Genomic DNA, 14,162 nt, shown 5'->3' with positions numbered 1-14,162 from the left:
TTGCGCTTCTTGTGCACTAGTGTATGTTCGGGTCCCTGTATCCCAGTGAATCCGTATATTCGTGTGTGGTGTTTGGAAACGAATCCCCTTTTCCTTTAACGCTTTCTTTATCCCATTGTATTCCCTGCGTTTCTTGATTATCTCAGTCGCATAGTCGTGGTCGAAGACTCTAAGTCCGTTAGTTTTTGCTGCAGGATTCTTTGCTGTTCCAGTCAGGTGCAGATCGCGTCGGTCGCCTCCACCGCCCAACCCTCCACCTGTTCCACGCGGGTCTCCACTTCTCCGACTCGGTTGGACAGACTCTGCATTTCCGTCACCAGGTTGTCAAGTTTGCCGTTAATTTCTTGTCCCATGTGATTCATTTCCTGTCTCAGGCAGTCATTGTCCCCCTTGAGATCAGTTTTTAGCTCCTTTATCGCCCTAATTATTTCACCGGGATCTATGCTTATTCCGGGGCTCCTCCGGCCTTCAGCTGCTTCACTTTGATTGCTAGCTTGATCTGCTTCGATGTTGCTAGCTTTTGGCGCCGAGGAGCCTTTATCTTGAGTTTTTTGGCATTTGTTCTTCTCCTTTATGGCTTCTGGTGATTATTTTCCCACTCATCTAGATAGTTAGATCGATAGATAGATAGATATGTACTTTATTTATCCCCAGGGGGAAATTTGTATGTTACAGCAGCAAGACACACCAAGAAGCAAAGTAACAGAGTAACCAAAAATATTAAGTCTTAAAAAATGCACAATATACACAATAGAATAACAGAGTAGGACAAATTAAATATCAGAATATAGAATATATAAGATAAAACAACAAAAATGCACAGTATATACAATGAAATAGAATGGTGTTAAATTAACTAACTAGGTGAAAAACAGTAGTGCAAAAATCAACTCCAGCAAACAACAGTGAAGCAGTGAGTAGTTATGTGGTGGATGATCTGGCCAGAGGTGATTTATTATCAAGTCTAATGACAGAGGGCAGGAATGTTCTCCTGTATCGGTCCTTGTGACAGCGGAGCTGGATTAGTCTGTTGGAGAAAGTGCTCCGCTGTCCCTGCAGTAGGTGGTGGAGAGGGTGGTCCGGGTTATCCAATATGGATAATAGTTTCTTCAGTGTCCTCCTCTCCACCACCTCTTCCAGATTGTCTTGTTTGCAGCCAATGATGGAGCCGGCCTTCTTAACCAGTTTGTTAAGTCTGTTGGTGTCTCCGGCTCCAATGCTGCTCCCCCAGCAGACTACAGAAGTACAGTGCACTGGCCACAACAGACTGGTAGAACATCTCCAGCATCTTGCTGCATATGTTGAAGGATCAAAGTTTCCTCAAGAAAAAGAGTCAACTCATCCCCTTCTTGTACACAGCGTTGATGTTGTTCTTCCAGTTCAGTCTGCTGTCGATGGAGACACCTAGGAACTTGGACTCCTCCACCATGTCCACATCCTCTCCCTGAACTCTCAGCGGTTGTGGAGCCGTCGTCTTCCTCCTGAAGTCGACCACCATCTCTCTGGTCTTGGCCACGTTCAGACGCAGGTGATTTCTACCGGCCCACTCCACAAAGTCCTCCACTACTGCCCTGTACTCCTCACGTCCGTCCCTTATACACCCGACCACTGCAGAGTCATCAGAGAACTTCTGCAGATGGCATGACACAGAGTTGTACTGGAAGTCAGTGGTGTACAAGGTGAACAGGAAGGGAGACAGAACTGTTCCCTGTGGGGCTCCAGTATCACTGACCACCCAATCAGACAGCACACGGCCCAGTCGGACAAACTGGTCTGCCTGTGAGGTAGTCAGTGATCCAGGAGACGGTGGACGCGTTAACCCCCACCACCCGCAGCTTCTCACTCAGCAGCCCTGGTTGGATGATGTTAAATGCACTGGAGAAATCAAAGAAAGTGATTCTCAGAGGGTCCAGTGAGGATTTCACCTGCGGCCGGAGGTGGGCCAAGACCAGCCTCTCCAGCACCTTCATCACATGAGATGTGAGGGCAACTGGTCGGTAGTCATTGAGGCCAGATGGTGTCATCTTTTTTGGTACAGGAACCTGGCACGACGTCTTCCACAGCACCGGGACTTCCTCCTGCTTCAGGCTCAGGTTGAAGAGGTGTTGCAGGACATCAGACAGCTGGCTGAGCTCATCCCTGTCGCCAGACCTGAAAGCTGCTTTCTTCTTGTTAAGAAGAGCTTTCAGGTCACTGGTGATCCAAGGTTTGTTGTTGGGGAAGCAGCGTACAGTCCGGGATGGAATCGTAGTTTGTTTACAGAATTTGATGTATTCTGTGATACAGTCCGTCAAGCTGTTGATGTCCTCCCCATGTGGTCCACACAGCACATCCCAATCTGTAGACTCAAAGATGGCCTGCAGAGCGTCTTTAGCCTCCTGAGACCACCTCCTCACAGTCCTGGTGGTCACATGCAGCCTCTGCACCAGAGGAACATACTTTGGTGTTAACAGGATCAGGTTGTGATCAGACCTGCCAAGGGGGGGGGGGGAAGGGCAGTAGCTCTGTATGCATCCTGGCATTTGCATACAGTCAAGATACTGGTGTAAGGTCGGCAGGGCTTTATCCAGAGTGGTGTGATTAAAGTCTCCAGTAACAGCCAAAAATGCACCAGCATGTTGACTCAGCAGTCCAGATACAGTGGAGTGGATTGTGTCCACTGCTACCTCAGTGTCAGCTGATGGCGGGACGTACACAGCCACAACAATGGCGGACGTGAACTCCCTCGGCAAATAATATGGATGCATCCCCACGGCCAACAGTTCAATGTCCGGGCTACAGAAGCGTTCCTACACACTAGATACACCAGTTAGATCCTGGGATACTTCTGGCCCGATACGGGGCTACTTACTGACTCAGCTCTCTATTAAAAGATTGTCGAGCTGGTGTTCTGGCGAGGGAACTCGCCTGGCTCCGCTAACTGCCGTTACTCCCGTCGTCTACCCTGCTTCCTCCGGTCAGCGCGCTCGGCCAAGAGACCAGTCCTGGCCCCGGGCGCTCCTACCAGTCGCGTCGGTTATGGCAGCTTCCCTCTTATGGATCCGTGCTCTTGGTAAATGCCAGGTTAGGTTATAACGGCTAGGATTACTTCTTTCTAAAACCATAAGGGGTTGTTAAGTGGATTCGGTCTCTAGGATAACCTTTCAGAACTCAGTTGTTAGACATACAATGACTTTAACCTTTTACTGCCACGAGGAACTTTTTACTACTTGAGCAAATGAATGCACTTGAGAAATTTACTTTAAATGCAGATTAGATATTTATTGCAGGTTATATTTAGTTAGTTTGCAAGGGTTAAAGCTACAGCTCACATAAAATATCACTACACTTGATTCGTTACGTTAATTTTCTTCTCAGGTTATACTCATTCGTTTTAGTTGACGAGATGGCTCGGTTGGAGCTGGATTTTCAATGGTGCGATGAAAAGGTTCTTTTGGAGTTGTTAGGAGCGAAGGTCCGGCCGGACCCTCAGTCCTCCTGCTCTCGCAGCGAAGTCTGTTCAACAGTCCTCAAAACTCAGTACAAAGTCTTTCTAGGGCTGCTGCGTCTTCTCCGTTGTCCAGTTGTTAAGAATCGAGCAGTGGGGAGAGGAAACCTCCGTCTTTAAATCTTATTGTCCACGAACAGCGGTCTTCTTTCCGTGAACAGAGACGAAGTCCTCAATACATCAGTTACGATCGTCCGTATCTCCTCATCGGTGCACTTGGACGGCACCCGTGTTGAAATCCCAGTTTGCCGTTTGCAAGTCACTTCTTTTATAACACTTTTGGGCTGTCAGCCCCCTCCTGTTCAATACATGATCTCATCCCCCCACCCTCTGAAGAGGGCGTTGGGTTCGAACATGTCCGGACATGTCCAGGCTTCATCCTGTATCATGCCTCTATGACTCATCTCTTGCAACAGTCTGTTCCTATTTTCTGCAAGTCATCCTGACTAGCACTTTTATCGCAGCTCCGGTTACACAAGACATTTGTTAAACACTTATTACAATTGTTAAATCACTCTATGCATTTACACATTCGTTACATATTGATTAAACATTTCGTTATATACTTCATACACTTTATCTTTTGATTACACTTTATTCTGAGTATATGCTTTGTGCTTTTATATCCTGACTCTCCCTTGAATGTGCCCACATGTTACACCGAGGCAGCCCTGTGGGCTCAACTCTTCTTGACAACACACACATGGTCGGGATTGCACCACCTCTCGTTCACATACACGGCAATCCCGCCTCCTCTCTTCTTGCCGCTCTGTACAACGTCTCTGTCCGCCCTAACAGTCCTGAAGCCGGGCACCGACGCAGTGTGATCCGGGAAATCCGCGTGCAGCCATGTCTCCGTGAAACACATGACGCTGCACTCACGGAAGTCCCTCTCAGTCTTTACCAGCGCGCCGAGCTCGTCCGTCTTATTTGCTAAAGACCTCACGTTCCCCAATAGTATCGGCGGTACTGACGGTTTGTACCTCCTCCTCTTCGCCCTCCGTTTGGCTCCAGATCTGCAGCCCTGGCGTCTTCTCCGTAGCTCCGCCGGGATCTCAGGCCTGGCGCCGGGCAGCAGCTGCGGTTCACTCAGCGCGATCAGCTGATCACGGGAGTAAACAATGGCCCCGCTCATTGTGTGTGGCTCTCCGTTACACAGAGGGAGAAAAGCAACAGAAAGCCACGAGAAAAGTTGAGAAAAAAGTTACGGCCCGTTGTCTGACCGTAAAAACCAAACGTTAAGGAGAAAGAAAAAACTAAAAGAAGAGAGGAAAGAGTGAAAAAAGACTAAAGCTGCTGCCGCTGGCACGGCGCCATTTTGCCGCTGGCACGGTGAAATTTAGTAGGTGTTCTTGGTATTCATCCAAGACTTGTAAAATCAACAAGTAACATATGAAGTCATTCTGATTGTTAAAAAAAGTTAAGCCAAGCCCTGTGTCCTTGAATGACACAGGGTTAAACTACGAAGCACTGCCTACATCCATGGACATCAGGCGTACACAGTCACTACGCTATTTTGTCTGGAGTGTAACAGCAGGCAGACAGGGGTGAGTACTGTACTGTGGGACTGGAGAGGGAACAAAGAGATGCAGACCAAAGTGAAACAGAGGGAACAGTGGAGGAAGAAAAGAGAATATATTCTGGCAGCAGCAGGCAATGTGGTGGGTCTGGGCAATGTGTGGAGATTCCCCTACCTGTGCTATAAGAATGGAGGAGGTAAGCTGGAACACAAAAGGCCATTACTGTCATGTTTGACAGTATATTTGCACCTTTTATGAAAAATCAGTAATGAGGTCTTTTAATCTGTTATTGATTTCTTTATTTACATCTGCAATATATCAAGCTGCACACTAGCTGAAGGACTGTAAGTCTTTGAGGCAAAAGGATTGTGTAAAGGAATGGTCAGGTCAATACATTTAAAATAAAAATGGATATACATGAGTTTAACTAATTGAAAACATACCCTATTTTACATGCATAATTAAAGTTGCACTTGTGTGTACTCTATACACTTGTGATTAAGTGAACTAAAATTTAATCATTCAAAAAACATTTTACAAAAGTTTAAACTCATACCCTACTCTGTATGAATTCTCTGTATTAGCCACATGGATAATTGGGACTAAAATATTTGTATTTGTGGGGGGCCGTGCATTTTATACCTGGGCCTTCACTGCTGTCCTGCAGCTGAAACACGGCTACGGTTATTATTTGTTTCGTGTAAAAATGAAGCCAACACCTGTAGATACACTATCTGCCGAGAGTGCGTCTCCTCTCTGCTCTGGCAGCAGCGCGAGGCTTCTGTGGGCGGCGGGGGAGGGGCTCACGGCAGCTCCAGCTTGTTGCTCGTTGCTTTAACTTCAAAACACCAGAAAATTCTCCAATATCACCAGAACAAGTCGCTAGATTTGTCACTAGTAGCTTTTGACAAAAAAAGTCTCCATGAGGGTTTGGAAAGTCGCCAGATTTAGTGAGAAAGTCGCCAAGTTGCCAGCACAGGCACCTGCTAAATATGTCCCCAGTGCAACACTGGACGTAACAATGGTTCCTATCACATATTAAACCAAACAAAAATCTTCATAGAAACAAGTTGTACAAATAATAATTTATAAACAAGCATATTAAAGCTACTGCAGATGTAAAAACAAATGCATTTAACTGACTAGAGCTGCTTTTTAAAGACAAAGTGCATCCTCCTTGCTTTGTTAATAAAGAGTTTAATCTCAGGGTTGTTCAGTAAATCCGTGTGTTTTAGTTCCAGTAAGAAGTCTTTCTCGATTCATGGACGCCAGTGAAGACAGTCGAGCCTCCCCAGTTGTATTTCTTGAATAGGTTTTAATGTGTTAGAGCAGGGATTCCCAAAGTGGGGTGCGCGCACCCCTGGGGGTGCGCGAGCTGCCTCTAGGGGGTGCGCGAGAGGAAAAGTGTAATGGCGGTCTGATGGTGTAATAATATTAAATATAAAAAAAAAATGTAATTTTAATTTAAAAACTGTCAGGTGGGACATCTGAAGCTATCAGTCGTAAAAGAGGAGAGGGACAGAGAGAGAGAGGGACAGAGAGAGAGAGGAATCGGAGGCGAGGGGAACGGAGAGGTGCGTGGGGAGAGACCGGGAGAAGAAATCGAGTCAGAGGAAGATGAGACGGAGGAAGGAGGAAGGGATTGCACAGACAAATCGGGAGCACATCGGCCCATCGCGGAGTCAAGGTGAAAAAGAGGAAACGAGAGTGAGCATCAGACTGGGAAAAAAAGAGGAAATATGATGAAAAGTATCTGTGTCTGGGCTTCACTTGGATTGGCAACGCAGATTCCCCAAAGCCACAGTGCGTGGTGTGCAGCGAGGTTCTGGCTAACAGTCTGAAGCTCTTATTTACGTCACCACCTGAACACCAAGCATGCCAGTGCAAGTCAAAAGCCCCTTACATTCTTTATATCGAAATTGGAGGAGTTACAAAACAGCCAAAACAACTGCAGTCTCATTCATGTGTTGGTCTATAAATGACGCACTACGGGCTTCATATCTGGTTACAGAATAGCGAGAAAGGGGCTACCGCACACAATCGCCGAAGACGTGAGCTTGCCAGCTGCCAGAGAGATGGTGGAATGTATGATTGGGGAGAAAGAAGCAAAAAAGTTGGACATGATCCCGGTGTCCAACAACACTGTGTCGCACCGCATCGATGCTTTGTCCGAAGACATCCTGGCTTCATTAGTCGCTCATTAATTGTAAATTAAATGTGATAATCTGCCTCTGAGCCTGTGCGTGTGTCCTCACATCCGTATTGCTCTTTAAAAGTGACGCCTTGTGTCACTGAAAGTTATTGAAACTTTGTTGCAGTGTTTCAGGGCGTTTTCACACCTTCAGTTCGTTTGCTTTGTTGCAGTTGCTCCTTTGTTCGGTTTGTGTTCACACTGCAACATTTAACAGCGGACTAAATCTTGTAAACAAATGCCACGCGCGAGCAAACTGTTCTCTCATTGGTCCGATTCTTATGCGGCTATGAAGGCTTAAAAGGCTCTGTTGCGTCTTTTTTTTTTTTTTTTTATTAATGGGGGGGGGGGGGGTGCGCGAACCCGGTCGGGATGTAGAAGGGGGTGCGCGGCCTAAAAAGTTTGGGAACCGCTGTGTTAGAGGGCTAAAAATGTCCGCTCCACAGAGGCAGCAGATTTTGGGATTGTCACCGCCCAACACGTCAGGCTAGCCCACTGACCAATCACGTACTTGTAGGCCAGCTAGCAGCTCTGGCACGTCAAAGAATACGCCCAGCATGTCAAACTAAAGATCTGATTGGTTGAACACTATGACAATCTGCTGGTCAGCAAATAGAGATAGTCCAGTCGTATAAATATCTCGGGGTCTATCTGGACAGTAAATTGTATTGTATTGCAGGCCTCCAGCCTCTGTTCTTACCTAGAGACACAGAGGTGAGATCTGATTGGATAAAAGCTCTACTTGAAACAAGTTGCACTGGAAGCAGAGCAACATAGGAAGACAGTAGCTGTGCAATGAGAAAATAAGACAATGGAAAAAATAATTTTATAAATTACAATACATATAGTGTATTTAAGAAAAATTATTAAATTATAAAATAGATATAGCAATTGGGTGCTTTTGACTGGGGTCAAATTATTTAAAAAACACTTGTGGTGGCAATTTCTGTCAATCAAAGCACACCAAGTGAAGTATTGTCATACTGTAAGTTTAATAAATGAGCTGTCATGAGGTGGCAGTTTTTGTACAAACTAACAAACCATGAGAACCGAGACGCTGTGAGTTACACAATATCTCGAACTGTTGCAAAATAGCATCTTCAGAACATCTTGTCTTGTCCCATCCTTGAATATTATGGAAGGCACTAACAGCTTGTTATTTTGCAGAGGTATAGCATGTATTTACTCGGGTGAACAGACTGAAAACTTTATCTTATTAGATAAAACATGTTGACAGAGTTTTCCTTTGGGGACATCATTTGAAGTTGAAAAAAGTAATAAATCGCAATATCGTGATAATATCGTATCGTGATAATATCGTATCACGGGATCTCTGGTGATTCCCACCCCTAGTATTTACAGAGAAGTAACACGTAAGGTTTCTTTGCATTTTCTGCTGGTTCACTGTGTTAAAGGGGGGTCAGGAAAAGTATAATGACCAGTGTGGGCCTGAGGTACTGAAGAATACATGGGGTCTGGCTTTTTCAATCACACACTAAAACAGAAAACAATGATATGATGCATTAGGGGAAGAAATGACTGACATTCATGAAAAATGTGAATGAATAAAGCAGCTGTGAGATATGACAACTGGGGCCTGCAGGGACCCTAGTTGGTAGGATGATAGTTGATTGATTAACAGGAAAGTAATTGCATGATTAATCCATAAAGACAGTAATTGTCAGTCGAAGCATTACATTGGATCGAACACTGTCACTCACTTTATCACCTATCACTTTGCAAAGCATCACTGGTCAGGTGTATTGATGTGTGTGCAGGTGTCTTCCTGTTGCCGTACTGCTTCTTTGCTGTGCTGTGTGGCGTGCCGCTCTTCCTGTTGGAGACTGTGATCGGTCAGTATACACAGGAGAGCGCTGTCACCTGCTGGACCAAGCTCTGCCCGCTGACACAAGGTAACCACATCACATCGGTCTGTTATTGAATACATTGAGTATTTATATTGGAAATATTATGCCATTCACAAGTTCTGTTGGTTATGATTGGCAAAACATTACTCATGGGAAACAAAACACACATACAACCATAGTGAGTGAAACAGAAACATTTACTTGACTAATCCAGAACAACACCTTGGTTCAAATATCCTGATTATATAGATACATTTATTAGTGTATACCTCGTGAATGGACCCTGTACCTACACCATTTTAAGCAGTTGTAAATCCCCAACTAAAGAAACAGTACCAAGATGGCAATGCACTGACCAACTATAGGCTGATAGACAATATTCCATTTAATCGTGAGATACTTAAAAAGGTGTGTTTCAGTGCAAATCGTCTAACAGACAATAATACCCCGGAGGACTTTCAATCAGGCTTCTAAACATACCACAATTTGTGTCCAGCAGTCTGTAACATTGGTCCCCACCTTTGCGCTCCTTCTGTAAAAACGAAAGCGCGTTCACTTTACACTGTACACTGTACACTGTACACTGTACACTATACACTGTACACTATACACTGTACACAATACACTTTACACTATACACTATACACTATACACCATACACTATACACTATACACCTTACACTATACACTGTACACAATACACTGTACACAATACACTTTACACTATACACTATACACTATACACTTTACACTATACACTATACACTACACACTTTACACTATACACCATACACTTTGCACTATACACTTTACACTATACACTGTACACTTTACACTATACACTTTACACTATATACCATACACTTTACACTATGCACTACACACTATACACTATACACCGTACACTTTACACTTTACACTATACACTGTACACTTTACACTATACACTACACACTTTACACTATACACTATATACTGTACACTTTACACTATGCACGATACACTTTACACTATACACTTTACACTGTACACTTTACACTATACACTGTACACTTTACACTATACACTATACACTTTACACTATATACTGTACACTTTACACTATGCACGATACACTTTACACTATACACCATACACTTTGCACTATACACTTTACACTATACACTACACTCTGTACACTTTAAACTTTACACTATACACTTTACACTATACACTTTACACTATACACTTTACACTATACACTTTACACTTTACACTTTACACTTTACACTATACACGATACACTATACACTACACACTTTACACTATACACCATACACTTTGCACTATACACTTTACACTATACACTGTACACTATACACTGTACACTTTACACTGTACACTTTACACTATATACCATACACTTTACACTATGCACTACACACTATACACCGTACACTTTGCACTTTACACTTTACACTATACACTGTACACTTTACACTATACACTACACACTTTACACTTTACACTATACACTATATACTGTACACTTTACACTATGCACGATACACTTTACACTATACACTGTACACTTTACACTATACACTGTACACTTTACACTATACACTGTACACTTTACACTATACACTTTACACTTTACACTATGCACGATACACTTTACACTATACACCATACACTTTGCACTATACACTTTACACTATACACTATACTCTGTGCACTTTACACTATACACTTTACACTGTACACTTTACACTCTACACTATACACTGTACACTTTACACTGTACACTCTACACTATACACTATACACTTTGCACTATACACTTTACACTCTACACTTTACACTATACACTTTGCACTATACACTTTACACTATACACTTTACAGTGTATAGTGTATCGTGTAAAGTTTACACGATACACTATACACTATACACTATACACTATACACTATACACAGGGTCTTGCTCACTGAGACTGCACGCATTCTGTTATAATGATTGAACCTTCTCCTGGTTTCCGGTATGGGATTTCTCCACAACACACCTGGCTGTACATCTCTGCTGAACCTGTTGTGGCAAAATGACGAGAAGAGACGGCGAACTGGAGTCGCAACCAGCGGGAATCGTTTTAATGCATATTCGTCAACATCACACAAACTTGGCATGTCGAAACAGATTCAAAATCTTACTGTCCACAGATCACTTTTACAGTCAAAATCCACGCCCCTTTAGCTGCGTTCCATCAATCAAACCAGTCTGTTGAATCCAAAACAGGACACATCTGGACTCCTAATTAGGGCATGTTTTTATACTGTTTTGACCCCTTGTCCTTTGGTGGAACACGGCTCCAAGTACGGAAATGTTTTGGTACTTTATACCAGACATTTATTACAGTTTGTCTGGCACTGACCATCATTTCCCACGAACGTTTGCTGAGAACCAGAATGTGTTACATAACACGTTATATAACTGTTTATGTGTGAGCCCAAATGTGGTCAGTTCAATTCAAGTTCAATTCAAAGTTATGATGATTTTCTTCAACAAACCTAATGATACAGCAGCTATGAACTTCAATAAATAAATGGACTGTACTTGTACAGCGCTTTTCTTGTGTTCCGACCACTCAAAGCACTTCAACACTGCATGTAATCATTCATACCCATTCATACACCCACAGCCACAGCAATTAGTGGTTACTGTCTAGCCCAAGGACACATCGACGTGGACTAGCAGAGCTGGGGATCAAATCGCAGATCCTCTTATTGAAGGACGACCCTGAGCAATAAGTTCTTAACCGAGGACAAAACTGAAATCCTACTAATCTGCCCAAAATGACGAGAAGAGACGGCGAACTGGAGTCGCAACCAGCGGGAATCGTTTTAATGCATATTCGTCAACATCACACAAACTTGGCATGTCGAAACAGATTCAAAATCTTACTGTCCACAGATCACTTTTACAGTCAAAATTCACGCCCCTTTAGCTGCGTTCCATCAATCAAACCAGTCTGTTGAATCCAAAACAGGACACATCTGGACTCCTAATTAGGGCATGTTTTTATACTGTTTTGACCCCTTGTCCTTTGGTGGAACACGGCTCCAAGTACGGAAATGTTTTGGTACTTTATACCAGACATTTATTACAGTTTGTCTGGCACTGACCATCATTTCCCACGAACGTTTGCTGAGAACCAGAATGTGTTACATAACACGTTATATAACTGTTTATGTGTGAGCCCAAATGTGGTCAGTTCAATTCAAGTTCAATTCAAAGTTATGATGATTTTCTTCAACAAACCTAATGATACAGCAGCTATGAACTTCAATAAATAAATGGACTGTACTTGTACAGCGCTTTTCTTGTGTTCCGACCACTCAAAGCACTTCAACACTGCATGTAATCATTCATACCCATTCATACACCCACAGCCACAGCAATTAGTGGTTACTGTCTAGCCCAAGGACACATCGACGTGGACTAGCAGAGCTGGGGATCAAATCGCAGATCCTCTTATTGAAGGACGACCCTGAGCAATAAGTTCTTAACCGAGGACAAAACTGAAATCCTACTAATCTGCCATGAAACAAAAAGAGACATGCAGTTTAATAATAGTGATTATTATCATTATCTCTTAATGAACAATTTACAATAAAAAATGTTAAAAAAAGAAAGCTAAAAGGTATCTCTTCACTTTAGCCCTGCACATTAGGGGTGGGGGAAAAAATCGATACAGCATAGTATCGCGATATTTTGCGTGGCGATATTATATCGATACATGGACGCCAAGTATCGATTTTGTATTTTATAAACTAAAAAAAAAAGATTTGTTTTAAATTTATTTTTTAGAAAAATCAAATCAATTACTTTTTCAGTCCACTAGATCAGTGATTCTTAACCATAGGGCCGCGGCCCATGATTGGGCCGCGAGCGCCACCTAGAGGGCCGCGAAAAACTTTCAGTTTTGCACTTGTGGGCCGCGAGGGCCGCGGGACCGCATAGGTTATCAATTGAAGACACCAGAGATATCACTGTTATCCATGAGACGCTCAGTTACGATATAGCTTCCCACCACCTGGTGGCGGTAATGCGTCAGTCAGTTGTTTAACAAGCTGCAATAAGCAGAAGAAGACACTCAGCTAGCCGCTAGCCTGTAGCGAAGGTTATGGATAAGTTATTAAAAAGAAAAAATGAAGACGACAGTGGTGCCATACCCCCCAAAAGTCTAAATGTGTGCGCAAGTACAACCCTGACTTTCTTAAGTACGGCTTTGTGAACGGAGGCAACGAGGCAGAGCCGAGTGCTCAGTGTGTGGAATGTGAGCTAATGCTATCAAACGAAGCACTGAAGCCTTCAAAAATAAAGCGACGAAACATCCAACGCTCGTGGGAAAGTCTGTTGGGCTTCTTGTTGTGTATGCAGGTTTACATACACATGATAATAAATGTCTTTGTGATCATCACATTGTATCATCTCATTTATTTAACAAGGGTTTTGCCTGTTCAACACCGGCATCCTCGATCCCCTCCCCTTCCGGTCCTACGGCTTGTTTGCGCAAATACGTCACAAAACATGTCCGTGTTTGGTATCCCAGCATGCCCAACATCCTCATCTTTGCAAAGAAATTATCGATTTTCTTTCATTTATTATGGTTTCTCCAAAAAGGAGCCCACACACACACTGTCCAAAGTCGCCATAACCGCTGCAAGTCGTATCTTGCAGCATTTTGACGGAAAAATACACATTACAGACCCGACAACGTGCTAGCGGATGTTACCATGGAGCTAGTGGCTTCAGAAAACGCGAGTACTTATAGTACAAACCTTATCCTCCTCTTCCATAAGCCGTCAACCAACGTTTGCGTAACTGAGCTATTCTCATTCTCGTTCGTGTCGCAGCCATTAAGCACAGCAAGTCCGCTACTCACACACCATGTCTTCGACCATATATACATAGTTTTTGCAATTTGCAAAGGCTAAAAATAAAAGGAAAATAATATAATATCAAAATATAAAGGGAGAAACACCTTTAGTGTGTCAGAATATCACGTGGTTACCATGTGTCCATTTGGGTCTCCAAATGTCCTTTTAGAGCTCCGC

At 43.4% G+C, this 14,162-nt stretch overlaps 1 protein-coding gene across 1 annotated transcript in view; it reads left to right on the top strand.

Annotated features, from left to right (window-relative positions):
* Positions 1–5,073: 5,073 nt before the first annotated feature.
* LOC306787170 (sodium- and chloride-dependent GABA transporter 3-like) overlaps positions 5,074–14,162 on the top strand; it is a gene marked incomplete at both ends in the record, with an annotated part of 33,902 nt that continues 24,813 nt past the window's right edge. The window contains 2 exons of the mRNA XM_079282244.1: positions 5,074–5,203; positions 8,977–9,111. Coding sequence (XP_079138370.1) covers positions 5,074–5,203; positions 8,977–9,111 — 265 coding nt within the window. The remainder of the gene's footprint in view (positions 5,204–8,976; positions 9,112–14,162) is intronic.

Source organism: Melanostigma gelatinosum (assembly GCF_949748355.1).
Source record: "Melanostigma gelatinosum genome assembly, chromosome: 13".
NCBI lineage: Eukaryota > Metazoa > Chordata > Actinopteri > Perciformes > Zoarcidae > Melanostigma > Melanostigma gelatinosum.
The sequence above is the reverse complement of the archived record's forward strand: the minus strand, read 5'-3'. Positions and strand labels throughout refer to the sequence as shown.